An 18,929-nucleotide genomic window follows, 5' to 3' on the forward strand; every position below is an offset into this window, starting at 1 on the left:
CCGTGACACAACAACAGTAGTATTTGTAAAATTATGGTGGTTTTGCTCGTACGCCATTACACTCGCTGTGAGAAATGCTTCGAAGCGGAGCGATACAAATGGTGAAAAACGCATGGCTGGAAAGATAAGAGCCATAATAAAAGATAATTATGTTTATTGCAGTTGTATTGCTTGCTTTTCCATTTCCATTTATCTTATTAAGATCTAGGTTTCTGGAGGAGTTTCTGATTTCCATTGTTCACCTCACAGTCACACCTCTGTGTCACACCGATAAAATCTCTATTGTAGCTGCATGACAGACCGCTGACTCTGTCAAGGGAAGGACAACTGACCTGTGGCCTGTAAGGTGACTCTATCTTAATGGAGTTTCTGTGTTTCTGACTCAAGAGTGGAAGGACCAAATCACTCAACCGAGGCTATGAATACAGATGACAGGTGAGCGTAAAACACTAGGAAAATATCAGTATATGTTACTTGTGTTGTTCTCCTCACATTTCACCTTCTAGTTGCTATTCAACTTCATCAAATGTGAGTGGTGCTCGTCTGTGCCAAACACGCCACCACAGTGCTGGGGTGATGTGGGTGGTTGCCAAGGTTTTGCTATGCGGTTGTTAAGGTGGTTGTTTACTTGCCCAAGTCAAAAAGCCCACCCCCAAGTCTCTATTCTGGTCCACTCAATGCACGTCCAAGTAGAAAAGAAACAGCACACCTCTCTTCAACATGCCGCATGATTTCAGGTATCATTCATATCTGTAGAACAATTTTTGGGGTATGAATTACATGCCAAAATGTAATAATGGCGATTGAAATCGAGATGGTGACTGCCTCAGCATGCACCGCTAATCACAAATTGTTGAAGATAAATAGCAAATTATGTCGGTCATATTTTCCTCAAGAGAACAAACATACTGTATCAAAGCATAAAATATTCATAAGTCAACAAGCCAAAGTAAACAATCAAGCTGTGCTGAGACCCTGCATGAAAAGATACAGACCATAAAAAATAAAAATAACTGTATGAAATGTACTTTTGCTCTTATATTAAATCAAAGTCCACCCTTTGTCCAATGCTTACAAAAAACAAAGTTGAGTCCTCAGTTTACTTTGTATTGCCATAAAGAGCAGACTCTGAGCAGACTCTAGTATGCATACTATTGTCTTAAGAACAGACAAGATTAACGTTCACTTCCAATTTAATACTTTAAGCATGGCTAATTGCATGAAGGTCTGTTCTGAGCATTTTAAAGATTGGTTTCTCCGTGAAACACAGGCTGTCCAGCACTGATTAATATTCCATTAACAGCTCAATTAAGCCTGATTCATTAGGTGAAGAATAGCAGACCAGCACTAATGCAGAAGTCCAGCAGTGACGGTAAAATGTGGAGGACTTTAAAATGTCCTACACAGGTTACAATGTCAAAAAAACCCAGCTAAAGACATGTAGTTTCAATTGTCTGTTTAAATCTTTGCTTGCTAAACACTGACCGTTTTTCGGTAGCCTAGATGTTTGGAAAAATAAATAGGAAATGTAATAATGACTTATATTTTGATCTGTTCCTCATCAATATATGGACCCTTTTCACATTTCCAGGGTTCTCAGAAGCAGAAGTCGTCATAGTTGGGTAAACTTCTATAGTGAAGAAAGGGAGATGACAGCAAATATAAATTTTGAATTCCTGTTTGATCCAATACTGGCTAGCAATAGCAAGCTAGTTTTGAAAGCATAAGATCCCGCCCTCCCTTCATAGAGTCTACAAAGCCACACCTCCTTCAAAACACATGAACGCGTACAGCAGAGTCCGCAAAGAGTAATGATAGACGGCGTTAAACTACCTCATGTCTCAAAGCACAAAACATCACAATAATAATGAACATTAACAACTTAAAGAGCTCTGACCTGTACCACCTGACTGCTGCAGATTCGTTTCAGCGTTGATAGTGTTGCCACTGAAATGCATAAATTCGAGTCACGAACCGCTTCGAGTATAAAGTCACGGGTTTCCTGTTCAAATGACAGCAGTTATGGTGAAAATCACAGAAGTTATCCTGACCAAAATTTGCCCCTTGGCCTCTGTCCATCATGGCCTCCTAATCATCCCTATGTACTGATTGTCTTCATCACTGTCTCCTCTCCACCAATAAGATGGTGTGTGGCGGGCATTCTGGCGCAAAATGGCTGCCATCGCATCATCCAGGGCGATGCTGCACATTGGTGGTGGTTGAGGAGATTCCTCCTTCCATGTAAAGCGCTTTGAGTACCCAGAAAAGCGCTATATAAATGTTACAAATTGTTATTATTATTTTTATAACTGAGTTTGTGCATATTTTGGGCCCTATTCTAGCGATCTGAAACGCAAGTATCGAATGCGAAACACAAGTAACTTTGTGGGCGGATCTTTGCGGGATATACCGGCGGGATAAATGATTCTTGCGCCCGACGCAAATCTAAAATGGGTTGGTCTGAAGTAACTACATTCCTCATAGGTGTGGTTTGGGCGTAACGTGAAATAAACCAATCAGAGCGTCATCTCACATTCCCTTTAAGAGCAGGCGCGCTTGTTCCATGGCGGATTGCTATTATAACGGCGGATTTGACAGGCGCACGCCAGGAGCGGTTCACAGCCGAGGAGACCGACATTCTCGTCAGGGCCGTAAAAGACAGAGAAGTGACAATGGGGATGGGAGAAACCCACCCAAATTAGCTTCGGTTAAACAGGCACATAATAATTTGGGTAAATGTGTAAGCTAGATTTATGCCTATTTTTTCACATCTTCATGGACACCACAATGATTTCCCTCGTGTGGTAATATTTTTCCTTGTAATTATGTATGGTTTGCTAAAATGGCAAATGCTGCGTCTGTGTGTAGATGAGAGAAGCAAAGTGTATGTGCGTTGTGCACACGCTACATTATGGCCAAGCATGCGCCCTTAAAATAGTATCTGAATAACACGCCACTGACTTTAGTCTCGTTTTTTCCTGGTCAGTGGCGGAATTGTTTTCTGAAACTGCAAAATAGCACCAGGGAACGTTTGCGCCGGAACACGCCGCCTCTTTTCGCTGCACTGCCCCCCGGGGAGCGCAAGCTCATTCCCTAATTTACAGACGTGCGTCTGTGGAGGGAAAAGTCCGCTGTGTGTCGGGTGCAAAATAGGAATGATACATGCGTCGGTGTACAAAGTCAGTTGCGCTGGGTGCAAGATAGGGCCCTTAATCACAAACACCTTTCACTGTATAAAAAAAGAATAGCAAGGACATTGTGTTCAGAATCAAGTCATGCTGGGCTAAAATGGCATGAAGGTTCGTAAATGATGACAGAATGTTCATTTTGGGAAACTACTATTCCTTTAAAAATGTTCTGCCACTAACCTCTGACACACACACACACAAATCCGAAGACAAACATCAGCCAGGGTAAATAATTACCAGTTCTCCACAGCCGGTTCGATATCAATCCTGTTAGTTCACTCTGTCAGAAGGGCCAGCCATGCCCGAGCAGCTGATGGATTGGCAAAGCCTGGCACCACGTCGCAGGAGGGCAGAGGTAATAAAGTGGCATGAATGGTTCATTAACCTCAGGAGAGATACTCAGCACTAAATAAAGTAATCATCTGTGTAAATCTGAGTGTTGACAGGATATGAAGTCTGCTGCAAACTTGATATGAGGGAAGAGTTCACGACTGCGCTGGCGTTTGATCTATAGTGCCAATGCTCTGCTGCAGACGATATGGAGCTTTGAAATTACAAGCAACAGCCTGGACTGCATTTTATTTTGTTTACAGAGAGGAAAAATCCATTTACAACAGCCAAAACAAAATAACATGAAAGTCAATACTTTAGGGGAAAAAAAAGATTAGTCTTGTTCTTCTGAAATGAAAAAAAGTTCAAAATACCAAACATAATCAAACGTTCAACACTCACAACAAATTCCCTTCTCTAAAAAAAAACATTTAGTGAACCTAATTTCACACTAGGTAGTGTGCAAAACTTGTCATTATAATGCCAAGGTGTTTCTATGGGGTTGCTTACTGGTGAAACGAGCAAGCCTATACCCAATATGATATTCTGGTCCATATGTGGATCAGGTCAGCAATGTAATTCGCTGTAAAACAGCTATGCTACACCATTAATAAAGCTTAAAGAAATTGTTCAGAAATCTATGATGAGGTCACATGAGCATATTTACACCTGATTATCCACATTTATCCATCAATAAAACCAATTTGTGTTCAGAAACTTGCTCCTTCCAGTAACTGTGAAGACAGAAACATTATTCCTAAACACCAGGGAATTTATTTATATTATTATTATTATTATTTGTATTATTCCAGTTGGTATCTAGATGCTTTTTTATGGTGAAGTTCATAATAACTGGACATATTTTTAAGTTTATTCTGTTTTCATAAACTTGCTCCATCCAGTCACTGTGAAGTATGATAGAAACATTTTAAACAAGAAACTATTTTATTATTATTATTATTATTAGTGCAGTTGGTATCTATACTAGGTGAAGTTTGGAGAAGTTCACCAAATGATGTGCAAAAAAAAATATGGTAAAACTCTTTTCTTTAGCACTTTGGCCAATTTTTACAAAGGTAATGAGCTTTATAACCAAATGCACATGTATGTTTTTCACAATGTAAGATCAGTCTGAAGTAGATGGCCAGAGAGAGGAAGTTAATTTTCGAGGGGGTGGTCTTGCACCTGCTCCAACAAAGCAACTCAGTGCGATCATGACAATTACACAGAGCCGGCCCCAGTGGACACACGCAAATCTGCTTTAAAAAAGCACCTGACAGGCCAGACAGAAACAGAGAGAGAGACAGAGAGGTGTACACATGTAGAGAAAAAAATGAAAATGCATCTATAGCACTAGAATGTCCAATGACTGCTGTAGCATTAGCAGGGAATCGTGGTGTTGTTCAGGGTCGTAACCGTTATAGACAATAATTACAAATGGCTAAATTGTCCTCACTAATATTCATAATGCACTCCATTATGCTCTATTTGTTGTTAAGACGACATCAAGTTTCAAAAGTTACATTTTTAGCTACAACGTCGTCAATGTCAAATGATTGAGATGGCCAATCAAATCAAAGGCGGCGGGGCTTACTGTTCACAGAAGATGAGTGTTTTAACAGTGAAGGAGTGCATGGTTGGTAAGCTAAACATAATATTTGACAACTGTTTTACAATAGAAAAATATAATCTAGCAATGCAAACTACTCAAGTTTATTAATACATTTTGCCATTTTAAATGGGAAAATATACTATAATTTACGATTCATGTAATTCATAACGGAATGTGACAAGACAAGAAACGTTTCGCATTTTTACATTAACAATAAGAGTGAATGTGTGCATATTTTTAAAATAAAATTATATTAGCAAATAGTTCAAATTGATTTCTTCATAACGACTTAAAACTTATTTTATTCTCTTAATTCCCTTCTAATCCTATAATTTATTTAACTAAGGCTTTGGCTTTGTTACGCTTTATTTTTTATTTTATTTTAATTTTTTACACAAAATAACTATTTCTCTCTAAAATAATACTAACTGGGTGCCACTTTCTAAATGAAGCATGCAATATAAGAATATTGTTTAAAACATTTCCCTTTGTATTTCTGTTTCACATGCTTTTATGCAGTGTACATTACAGTATCCTATCAAATCACTTCACAACAGCATTTTAATTACAGATAAATTGCATATCAATATATTTTAAGAGATATCAGCCTGTTTGTGTCAAACACACAGTCAACTCACTCTTATCATCAATGGGGATGTGGAGTGGTTTTTAAGAGCTCATGTGAAGTGTGTGTGATGGCTGGTGTCATTTACATGCAGGTGTTTCAGTACCGAATTAGACCAACGCTCTTCTCTTCACTTTCTGTGAGTGTTTGCAGCCACCACTCCAACATTCTGCACCAATTATTCCTGCATTTATTATCATCCTATATTTACAGCCTATATTTACTCCAGGTGCAAGAGCTCTAGACTCCTGCCACTGCAGGTCTCCCAAAACCTTTCAGAAATTTGGAAAGAACTGCTAAAGTACAGCTCAATAACTTTTGAGATTAATTGCAAATGCTGTCGAACTTTTCTGTATGATTTCTAAAAACTAGTCTGATTCACCTAACAGTTATGTCAGTCAATTATTTGAAGAAAGTGCTTAAAGGGACAGTTCACCTAACTTCTGTCAATTTATTCATCCTCATGTTGATCACTGGAACACAAAAGTTTTAGGAAATATTCAAACTGCTCTTTCCCAGTCAACAAAAGCATACAGTGACCAAGCTCCAAACACGCACCATAAAAACATAATCATAAAATATGTGAAAAACAATGGCAATCCAATTCTTTATCTGATTGTCATCTCAACACTTAGCATTTCAAGTAATTACAGAGTATGCATGCATATATATTCATATAGACAATCAGAGAAAGAATTGGATTGCCATTGTTTCTCACACATTTTATGTGATGACGTTTTTATATATATATGTGTGTGTGTGTGTGTGTGTGTGTGTGTGTGTGTGTGTGTGTGTGTGTGTGTGTGTGTGTGTGTGTGTGTGTGTGTGTGTGTGTGTGTGTGTGTGTGTGTGTGTGTGTGTGTGTGTGTGTGTGTGTGTGCATTTATTTGATCAAAAATACAGTAATATTGTGAAATATTATTACAATTTAAAATAACTTTTTTTATTTTAATATATTTTAAACTGTAATTTATTCCTGTGATGGTAAAGCTGAATATTCAGCATCATTACTCCAGTCTTCAGTCACATGATTCTTCAGAAATCATTCTGATATCAGGCTCCAGACTATGAGCATAATCTGAAAATTTAAGGGCACACATAAGAGCTTTGAAGTGCTGGAAAAAGTTGTGTGAAGCACTTGAAAGTCCTTAAAAGTGCTTGAATTTCACTCTCAAAAGGTTGTACGAACCCTGAAATGAATAATCTGAAAAACATTCGAATTCGGCCACAATATGGTTACAGTTAGCATTACTACATTAAATCTATGGTGAATGCTGGTGATTTGTGACTGAAAAGCCTTCTATAACTTGTTCTCCAGGTTTCCACGTCAGCTCTGTTTGACCTGATTATGGTTTATAACAGAGAAATCTGCGCCGAATTTGAATGCTTCTGCTGAACACAAAAGAAGATATTTTGAAGAATATGGGTAACCAAACAGTTGATAAGCCCCATCTAAAATAAATAATATGGAAGTCAATGAGTCCCATCAACTGCATGGTTACCGACATTCTTCAAAATATCTTCTTTTGTGTTCAGCAGAAGAGAGAATCTCATACAGGTTTGGAACAAAATGATGACAGATTATTAATATTTGGGTGAACTATCCCTTTTATAGTTTATTTATAATATAATTTTCATTTTTGTCATTTTTTATATTTTCTCCAACAGCCCAAACATACATACAGGCCTATAGAATGGTGCATAAAACAAATTTATAAGGAAAAAAACCTGTAAAAAATACATTTGCTCCATTGCGGATTCCAAGTAATCAAGGGCTTACGGCGTTCCATTTAAAGACATTGCACAGCGATGGAAGGGCAAAAACTATTTTGGACTTAAACACAGCTCAGCTCTGAGCCCGCGCTGCGGTGTCTATTAATGGTCCGATCTGATAAACCGTCTATGCTGCACAGGTTTCATTCTGCTTTCGCTTCATTTACCGTTTACTGGTCATATAACACAGAAATGGCAGCTCTCATCAGTTGGGTTAGGGTTAACTAACCCCAACTCTTAACCAGTGCAACGCTTAACAAAATTTTGTCGCACCGGCAGAAAAAATGGTCGCAAAATGCCACCATTTAATCGCAGTCTGGAGCCCTGAATATGCTCATTTGCTGCTCAAGAGACATTTCTTATTATCAGTGTTGAAAACAGTTGCTTCATTTTTGTAAAAAAAAAAAAAGGATTTATTTAGAAAGTCAAGAAATCTGTATAGAAATTGTTTGTTACATTATAAATGCATCCTTGCTAAATAAATGTATTAATAATAATAAATAAAAAAATCTTACTGACTCCAAACTTTTGAATTATAGTGTATTGTAATATTACTAAATAATAAAAGTTACACTGAGAATAACTGCTCAGTTCATTTAACATGAAAATTAAGGAAAAATCCTCATGCCTTTTTTTTATGTGTGTGTGTGTGTGTGTGTGTTTGTGTGTGTGTGTGTGTCCATGCACACGTGTGTTTGTAACTGTCCTGTTGCGTCTGTAATGACAGAGTCCCAGAATGCTCTGTAGCCAATTAGCCTGCCATAATTACCCAGACTCCCATTGAGCTGTCAATCAGAGAGGAGCTGCACAGGAAGTCATCCCTCCCTCTGTTAGCGGAGGAAAGTCTCTGCTGAGCCCCCCCCCCCCAATTAAACCCACTCTCACACTAATATTAGACCCGACTTAACCATCTCTCTCTGTGTGTGTGTTTCTCTCATTCGGTCTCTTTTACGTTACGTTTCAGCATTGGCTCTCCTGACATCTTTCTTTCTCTGTTATTGTCTCTCCACCTCTTCTCACTCATAATTACAGAGTGCTCAGCGCAGACCGAAGCACGTTTGTTTCAACAGATGTTTTCTGTGAAGAGCCACATACTGCATACAAACGCTGCACGCTGCATTGTGGTTTGTGTTGCCATGTAATTCTGATAAGTGCACGAGGTAACTCTTACTCCGTCACAAGCTTACTCCACAATCAGGGCTCAGTGTTTCTAATGGGATTTATCAGAAATTCTGATAAATCTTTTATACGAGCGGCTGCTGTTGAATCCAGCTCAAACCAAAGTCAACAGAAAGCCAAAACTGACCTCATTTACTTTCTTAATACACATTTCTGGTCATACCATACACAACTCATTGCTTGTTCTTCCAAAAGCAAAATAACTTTGTAATCTTGCGGGTTTTTCAAACTAGTTTCTAGCTGGTCTGTGATATCTGCTGGTCTACTAACCTGGCTGAATTGATCTACCGTTAGTACTGGTACACTCTTAAATATAAAGGTTCCAAAAGGGTTTTTTTTCACAGCAATGACATAAAAGAACCATTTGGTGAACAGTTCTTAAAAGAACCATTTTTTCTTAGTGCGATGAATATTAAAAAAATCTAAAGAACCATTTTCCAAATTAACCTTTTGTGGAATGGAAAGTTTCAAAGGATGTTAAAGATTTTTCATGGAACCATAGACGCCAATTAAGAACCTTTAGAATCTTTAGACCACATTGGAACAGCAACATTCCACTTGACCTGTTAAAAAAAACAGCCTGACCATTTCAAATCTATGAGAGATTTTACTAGGAAGGAGTTCAACCACCTAAACCAGCTTAGACCAGCAAACCAGCTCCCTTAAGGTAGTTTTAAGCCCTATTCGGACGGGACTACTTTAACATGGAGAGGTGGGGTTAAGAAATTATTACCAGAGCTTCTCTGTGATTAAATTTAGTCCCGTCCGAACGTGCCAGTAACGGACAAAGTCAGTAAAGATTACGGCGACTTTTACGTTCAGTAAAAAGGTCCGGAAAAATGACCTCAGGTAATACTAATCCTGTGCGAATATACCCGCTGTAAACATGTACGTAACTATTTCGTCATTTCCTGTTTAAAAGTAGTTTTCCGTGGTTTTTCAAGTATGGAGACGCTTGAAAAAGCATCCAGTTGCGTTCTAGACGCTGGAACGAGTCTGTGGCAAAACTCAAGTGTGTTCCACCACACACCATTCGGATCAGAAGGAAGATCGAAAGCACTTGTTAGAGGCACAAAACAACATAAGTGCCTATTACCAACACAATCCAATCTGAAGTTAATTAATACATCGTTCGACCAGACATAATAGGTTATATGTGTTTGCGCACGCGATATCAGGAAGCAACGTAATACACACATGACGACAGGAGGGGGACGGCGGTGTGTAAATCGAGTTACCCCTCCCCCTAGTTTTACTGAGATATCTTATCCCGTGCGAATTGGCCATTAATATTACAGGCGTCCTGTGGTAAAATTGCATTACTCCATCTACCATTGTAAAGCTAATCCCGTCCGAATAGGGCTTTAGTTGAATTTTCCATCAGGGAGACCATGCTTAAGGTTAATGTTACTGAATCTGGCTTATACATACAAGTACATGAAGCACAAATATTAGAAAAATCACATTTATTGCTGAAAGTGTTTGTTGACAGAGGACAGTGATGAGTTCAGCACACCTCAGATCTTCACTGTCTTACCTCTGTGATGTTTTCTTGTACTTCCTCCTGAAACAAAACAAACACTATGTTAAAAACCTGCATTTGGCTACTATAAACACACGCACACACACAATCTACATTTTGAACCCTGCTGTTTCCCAGTTAACAGGAAACGTTCTAAGAACTTTAGCTAACGTTAATAGAATGTTCGTTCAATGTTATCCGGCCAGAGAACATTCAAAAGTTACAATGTCATAATGTTTGAAGAATGCTAGAATTGAATGTTACCTTAACGTAAAACATTTAAAAACTGGACGTTTTGAATGTTCAGAGAACATTTTCGGAAATAACGTTTTCATAATGTAGCTTAATGGGAACATATTTAGAACTTAGAACATATTTTTAAGGCTAAGATCACATTTTAATAGTGGTCGAATGCATTTATAAATGTATAACTGTAACATGAATATTAATATTCATGAGAAACCTCGTTATGTTATATACTTTTAAGATTATATAAAATGGTCTCCACATGCAAAACACGCCCCTTTCTGGCTTAAACAAATAAAATGGGAAAAATCTAATCTTTTCAGTTTTTGAGACGAGCCATTAAACCTCTTAGCCTCCATTAAGAATCCAAGCATTTATGACTTAGAATACATGCTGTTTAAAGCGCCACTTCGATGTCCCTAACAGTCCTTATACGTGTCTCCAAAAAGGCCATTAACAACACAAGGACGGTGAAGCAATTAGTCAGCGCACAGGAAAAATCTGAGCTGCCCAATCATTACTCATTCCTGCCATGAGGCACTATCACTGGTGCCTGAAATTGCTCCGTAAGAGAAGGAAACTCCTTCTTTTCTTTCTGAAGTCACCAAACACAATTATGAGTAGAGGCTGTATGCACACAAGAGCACATGCATTACCATATCCACGTACTGTATGCGCACACACCCATGACAGCTGTGCATGTTTGAGGCTTTCGGTGAGATTAAATGCTGATGCGGTCAGATTTACCCACTGCAGTAACCTTTAACATGCACATATATACAGCTGCTTCTACATGCCCAAAACACTGCAAAACAGCTTAACAGCCTGTGGACTGGCCTGACGTCCTGTGACGGGCAACCATCCAAACCCAGTAAAGGGACTGATGTAATTTTGGCAAAAAGAGCACTTGTTTTGCCCTCTGTTAAACAGGACAGCAAAAGTGCTTATTCACAAATAAAACAAATTCAATTTGTGAAAAATTTGAATATCGTGCAAAACTTTCAGTAATTCAACTTATGAAAACCCCAAATTCAAAATTGGAATATTGTGAAAAGATCTTCATAGCTGTAAGCCATAATCATCAAAATGATAACAAATAAAGGCTTGAAATATCTCACTTTGCATGTAATGAGTCTATATAATATATTAGTTTCACCTTTTAAGTTGAATTACTGACATAAATGAACTTTTGCACGATATTCTAATTTTTCGAGTTTCATCTGTACACCAGCTGTGATGTCAATTACGTTATATGCACTTTTATGGTGCTTTCTGATGTTTTTTTGAGCTTGACCGCAACCGGTCAATCTGCTGTCATTGAGGAAAAGAACAGCTTTGATATTCAGCAGAATTCTCTTTTTCCGTCTTTTGTGTTCCACAGAAAACATGTTTGAATTAACTATTTAAATTGATTGTGTATAATTGTTTACATTTTCAGGCGAACTATTCCTTATATATATCTGTACTATGACTCTGAATGTTCAAGTGAAGTATATGATATTTAACAAGTAAAATAAGATGGACGGGACATGATTTTGTTCATAAGGAATTGATTGGATTATGAAAAGTGTCTCTGAATGACAGGTGGTTGGAGGGGAGGAGTTGAAATATAACTAGTTTACGTCAGCCGAGAAGGAAATTAATTTAAGAGGTGGAACAAGTTAATATATTTGGATGAAAGATTATGAAGACAGACATTTTCTCCAGAAACATGTTTTAAGAAACTAAACAGGGCCAATTTGATTTCATGTTGAGACACACACACACAAAACTCTTCAAACATAACATTAACAGAAGAAAGTTACTATTCTACTCCATGAAGGGAGAAAATACGAGAGGAGATAAACAAGCCCTGCCCTCAATCATCTCTTTCTTGCTTTCATTCGCTTTTTCTTTCTCCTTCTCTCACTCGTCCTTTCTTCTTCACACATAGTGAGGAAATTGCATTTCATTTCCTGAGTTCTGTGACAATAAGAGACTTTTTTCTCCAGTCTCCCAATAACAGCCAGAGAGAAAAACTGATTGACATCGAAAGAGATTCGTTTTTCTACAGATGATGGAGCTGTTTAATATATATTTGAGAAGTATTTGAAACATATTAATAAAAAGTCACCAACTCTCTGAGTCTGAAAATCTGAAATGACCTTATTGAATAGTGAATAAAATCACAATAAAACACTTTTATATTAACAATGACTGTAATTTAAAGTTTAATATTTGTGAATATTCATATTTTGCTTATTTAAAAAAATATATTTTTACATTTTTCTTCTTGTGTAAATCTGTCCAGAAAAATAAGTCATTTCACGCTCCCAAAAAATGAGAGAATAAAAAAAGGAATTAGGACCATTAAGACTTTTTGCATGGTGACATTTTTATGACAATTACAAAATATCCCAAAAACATCCTCATTATTATAATGGGGGGGCATTATATTTTCAAAAATGTTTATTTTTTATTAATCATTATTTTTATTGTTTAAAAGTATGATAGAATTTGTTGTACTGTGTTTAATTTATGCTGATTTAAACAAAAAGTGTGATTTTCGGGAATCAACAACAACAAAAACAATGTCTCCATGAAAAACAGTCCTAAACCAAGCTTTAGGCTTTGTGCAGATTGTAATTTATAAAAATTTTCTTTTGATTTTAGGGTTGAAAGTGACCTTGACTTGTATACATGAGATTTAGCCTCTTGGTCAACCTCTTAGATAGACACACACACACACACACACACACACACACACACAAATACACAAAACACAAGAAAACCTGTTGAAAAAACTCATACTCACAGTCCACGCAGTCGGAGCCAGATTTTCTCGATCTGGTCGGGCTGTAAGTACTTGAGCGACGTGCTTTCAAACTCCTCGATCTCTCTGGTGGGAGACTCCATGATGTCAAGACAAGAAAAAAAAACTAAATCCCAGAGCCGGAGCAGAGGAGAGTGTTTCCCCTCTTCAGATGAGCTGTGGTCGGGACGCTGCAGTCATCCAGCCCTGCTCTTGCCTCCTCCTCCTCCTGTCCCTCGTGCTCCACTCTCGGTCTGAGCACAGGGAGAGTGTGACGGTACTGCAGTACGCTCTCTCTCTCTCTCTCTCCCTCTCACACGCTCTCTCAAAAACACAGCGCAGCTCAGATTAACCCAGACTCCTGATTTCATGACATGAGTGTTGGCGGGAGGAGTTGAGCGTGAGTGACTAAAGCCTCCAGCGGGGATGACAGTATGATCAATAATGACAAACTGGGTCTCTTCCCACAGGACAAATCACAAATGACATCTCTTTAATATCTCAATTGTTTCTCCTAGACAGCAATGAGATTAAACTGAGGCTTTTGTTTGAATCTGCTGAAGGGAAAAAACCTAGTGATCTCGCATGCCTGAGTGTCAGAAGAGGTCTGAATGTGCTCAGATTCGCAAAGATACCAATCAAAAGTCAGAAATCTTAATATGGACATTTCTCGAATTCTTCCAAGACTGAATGATCTGAGATATACTGTCTAGAACACATAAATGTATACACTCTTAAGTAAGCAAATGTCTCATTTGCTTCTAGTTTTACTTTTTTGGAATAACATCTGCTAAATTTGTTTTGAAGAAACATCTTGAGACAAGCTTATTTAAAAGCAACATAATTTTGACCTTCACACCAGAGCTCTTTTGGTTAATTTGCCTTCAGAGTTTAGTTTATTTGATTGGTGTGAAAGTCGTCGTTCTTGTATTATAAATATATATATATATATATATATAGACGAAATGCAAAACAATGAACATGCACGTTTCTGCAGAGGCATTTTTAAAAACTGAATGGTTTTTAACTTGACAAAGTATGCTAAAAATGTGGTGCGTATGGTGTGAGATGCAAAAAAAAAAAAAAAAAAATCAACAAAACGTTGCAATGGTCAAAGAGGTTCATCTAGCATGTTTACTTGAAAACTATTAAAACACAATTGTACGGGACTTGCTACTGCCAATACATATACAACACGCTGCTGTGAGCAAGTAAGGCCTGCTGCAACTGTACAGATCTATACAGGTGGAGCTGGGGAAGGTGGAGGGTTTCTGAAACAGAGCTATAGACAATGTTGACCAGTATTTAAAGGCTAAGCAGCGAGCTCATTGGCTACAGATACAGCAGGAACCAATCAGCTGTGCTCTTTAGAAAATGATGGGATGGCAAGCAGATTGAGATAAGGACCTATCAGCCTGCGCCATCTAGAGTTTCATTACAGAACTTTTTTTTTTTTTTTTTTTTTTTTTTTGAAGAAACATGGAGACAAACTTACTTAAATACAATACAATTTAGACTATCACACTAGGGGCCCTATTTTAACGATCTGAAACGCAAGTATCAAGCACGAAACACAAGTAACTTTGTGGTCTTGGGCGCTGTTGCTATTATACCGGCGGGATAAATGACTCTTGCGCCCGACACATATCTAAAATGGGTTGGTCTGAAGTAACTACATTCCTCACAGGTGTGGTTTGGGCGTAACGTGAAATAAACCAATCAGAGCATCATCTCACATTCCCTTTAAGAGCAGGCGTGCTTGTTCCAATGGCGGTTTGCTATTATAACGGCGGATTTGCCAGGCGCGCGCCAGGAGCGGTTCACAGCCGAGGAGACCGACGTTCTCGTCAGGGCCGTAAAAGACAGAGAAGTGACATTGTATGGGGATGGGAGAAACTAGGGCTGCACGATATTGGGAAAAAAAATTACATTGCGATATTTTTTTCCCAACGATATATATCGCGATATTGCGAGTCATCAATCCAGGCTAAAGTCAATAATTACCATTCCATGTTATTAATAATTTCACTAATAAGCAAGCTTCATTACAAGTGACAAAAAGGCCACTTAATATTTTATTCCAGAAACATATTTCTCTCAGAATTCGGTGAACGTTCTACACAGGACCTAACGTTCTTCAGGTTCTAGGACCCGAAAAATTATGTTTTCTGTGCTGATTCAGTGACGCGTTCATGTAAACGGCACCTAGAACCAGCAAAAGTAATGATTAATAATAATATGTAAAATATTACAATGAGACATTTTAATTGTTTATTAATAAACAAGTGTTTTCTGTAAAGATGAAGTTGACGATACTGACTCGCGATCTTCGCAGCAGTGATCGGGAGAAATGCACTTTTCATACAGATTAATTTTTTTTTTTTAATGGTTCTTCTGTAGATAATAGTTATATTTCTATTTTTTTATTATTATTGTTATTTTTAGGTGTGTGAGACGAGTAGGCTACCTTTTATGCTAAGTTTCGGTTCATGGATGATAGCTTAATCTCCAGTTCAGGCGCTGGCTGCTATATTTAATTTTTAGGCTATTTATTAAATCCAGGAAATTGGATAATGAAATACTGATTAAAATTAAGATACAATTAATACAAAACGAAATTCGTTTTAAAGAAAGGCTTTGTGCTTTCTGTTTGAGGTCTCTGTGAAAGTTTTAAAGCAAGTGCCCCTTTCATAACGGTCGCATGACGAGTCCGTAATGTCACGTAACATTGTTTTTTCCTCATAAATGCGAACACGAAACGACTTTTTAAAAAAAGACAACCATCCACAACTTTATCACACTCCAGCAAAGTAGCCTACCTCTTTTTGGTCAACATCCTCCTTTATGTAGACGAAATAGGCTAGTCCCAAATAGCTGATTTTGACTTTTTTTGCGGCGGATCCTCTTCGTCGCGCATTTTTAGCTATAGGATTGCCAGTGAATGTTGGCTGTGAGCGGTGAGCGCGGCACAGCGAACCAATCACTGTGCAGGCACGCGGAACGCTTATGTCACCCCAGCAAAAAGCCATACAACAAACTCGTGTTTACTGTGTGCTACCCTGGTGCTACCATTCTCTTACACTATGGGTGCTACTAACGTTACCCTTCACATCGCATGTTCCGGCGATGTGACTATCGCTCATTCACACATCGCGATGTCGATGTTAAAACAGAATATCGTTCAGCCCTAGGAGGAACCCACCCAAATTAGCTTCGGTTAAACAGGTGTATAATAATTTGGGTAAATGTGTAAGCTAGATTTATGCCTATTTTTTCACATCTTCATGGACACCACAATGATTTCCCTCGTGTGGTAATATTTTTCCTTGTAATAATGTATGATTTGCAAAAATGAAAACAGCTGCTTCTGTGTAGATGAGAGAATCAAAGTGTATGCGCGTTGTACACACGCTACATTGATTATGGCCAAGCATGCGCCCTTAAAAAAGCGCAACGCGCCACAAGACTAGGTTTTTCCTGGTCAGTGGCGGAATTATTTTCGAAACCTGCAAAATAGCACCAGGGAATGTTTGCGCCGGAACACGCCTCCTCTTTTCGCTGAACCGCCCCCGGGAGCGCAAGTTCATTCCCTAGTTTACCGGCGTGCATCTGTGGTGGCAAAAGTCCGCTGTGCGTCGGGTGCAAAATAGGAATGATACATGCGTCGGTGTACAAAGTCAATTGCGCTGGGTGCAAGATATGGCCCTAGAACTTTTGGTTTGTTTGCCATTAGAGTTTGGTTCATTTGGCTGGTGTGAAATTTATTTTTGCATTAAAAGAACAGGCCAAATGCACGAGAATGGACAGGTATGAACTGTTTTTAATTTGGGAGGACATCTTAAATATGTGGTGCTTATGATGTGAGATGCTGATAAGACAACAAGACAACAATGTTCGTCTAGCATGTTTACTTAAAACAATTAGCAAAACAATTAACAATTGTGCAAATGGATGCAAAAACACACCCCTTGGCTATGAAATAGCAACGCAATAACATTTAGGCATCCTATTATGCTGGAGAGAGAAAAGACAGAGGAGGTGAGGAGGAAAAAGAGAAACAGAAAAGCAGTTAATGACACAAACTGTGACTGGAGAGATGAAGAGGCCAATCAGCCTGCAGCTGTAAAGCGGTGCATCAGTGGAGTGAGATTATATGCACCCCACTGTCAGATACGCATTAACACAAACATTCACTCTGAAGCACTCTATTCTCACATTCTGTTTCCTAAATGACCCAATGATTGCTAATTTTTTTTCAGGACTCGCAGATGATAAACAGATTCGTCTTGACGATCAGGAGATTACGTCATAACAAACAAATTCATAAATTCTATAGAATATAGGAGCATTATCAATTCATTCTCTATAGTAGCTGAGCTTTATGGAAGTTTAACATCTCAATCGGCTCTCCAAGAGAGCACTAAGATTAATGGAGAACAAATGGAGACTCTCACTTTTTAGATTTAAACTCGTGGATCTTTTTTTAAATTTTCACAAAAGATCTCAGTGTGCTCAGATATACACTACTGTTCAAAAGTTTGGAGTCAGTCGTCAGTTTCTTTTTTTTTTTTTTTTTTTTTTTAAGGAAATTAATAAATATTTAGCAAGGATGCATTAAATTGATCAAAAGTGGCAGCAATGTCATTAATAATGTTTCAAAAGATTTCTATTTCAAATCGTTGTTATTTTGAACTTTCTATTCATCAAAAAAACCTGTTTCCACAAAGATATTAAGTAGCACAGCTGTTTTCAACATTGATAATAATAAGAAATATATCTTGAGCAGCAAATGAAGGATCATGTGTGACACTGAAGCCTGTAATGATGCTTAAAAAAATCATAATAATAAATCCAAATAAATGCAGCCTTGGTGAGTATAAGACTCTTTCAAAAGCATTAAAAAATCTTAATGACCACAAACTTTTGAACTGTAATGTACAATAGACACCACAATCTACATTCAAAAGCATCCTGCCGGCATCCTGGCCAAATTTGCCCCTTGGCCTCTGTCTATCATGTCCTCCTAATCATCCCCATATGCTGATTGTCTTCATCACTCTGTCTCCTCTCCACCAGTAAGCTGGTGTGTGGTGGGCGTTCTGGCGCAATATGGCTGCCGTCGCATCATCCAAGTGGATGCTGCACATTGGTGGTGGTTGAGGAGATTCCCCCCTTCTATGTAAAGCACTTTGAGGTCTCAGAAAAAGCGCTATACAAATGTAACAAATTATTATTATTATTATTAATTATAAAAGTCCTAGGGCCAGATTTACTTACTCATGCAAGGTGATTTACTAAGGTTTGCGCTAGTCAATTTACTGGTGTTTGCGCCATAATTTACCTCCCAAAAAAGCCTCTCTTAAACCAGAAGCTAATTGGTAGATTGCATTGGTCATTATAGAAATGATCCTGTTGTGTCTGTGTTCTTTAATTTGAGCGGCGTCAGTAGATCACCACTCCCATCTGCGCTTTTTTGGAATTGCGCTCTCACGATAAATAAGTCAAATTTCTCAAATTCATTCAAAACGAATCTTTCTTAACTGCTAATGACTTAAAAATGATAATAATGTACTTAGGGTTCATTGCTTGCAGCTACAGTTTAGCTTAAACGTTTAATGCAAAAGCATCCAGTACTCTATACAGTAAATGTTGTTTTTATTATA

At 38.1% G+C, this 18,929-nt stretch overlaps 1 protein-coding gene across 4 annotated transcripts in view; it reads right to left on the reverse strand.

The window, feature by feature from the left end:
• The window catches only part of pde1cb (phosphodiesterase 1C, calmodulin-dependent b), a gene marked incomplete at its 5' end in the record, with an annotated part of 99,470 nt that overhangs the window by 39,608 nt on the left and 40,933 nt on the right, over window positions 1–18,929 (reverse strand). The window contains 2 exons of one of the 4 annotated variants that reach the window (XM_084411972.1): window positions 10,245–10,271; window positions 13,270–13,599. The exons of the other annotated variants lie outside the window; for them this stretch is intronic. Of the exons in view, the coding sequence (XP_084268098.1) occupies window positions 10,245–10,271; window positions 13,270–13,370 (128 nt within the window). Of the gene's footprint in view, window positions 1–10,244; window positions 10,272–13,269; window positions 13,600–18,929 lie in introns of those variants that run through there. 4 annotated transcript variants of the gene reach the window in all.

The sequence above is a fragment of the Rutilus rutilus genome, assembly GCF_951802725.1.
Source record: "Rutilus rutilus genome assembly, chromosome: 6".
NCBI classification, from domain to species: domain Eukaryota; kingdom Metazoa; phylum Chordata; class Actinopteri; order Cypriniformes; family Leuciscidae; genus Rutilus; species Rutilus rutilus.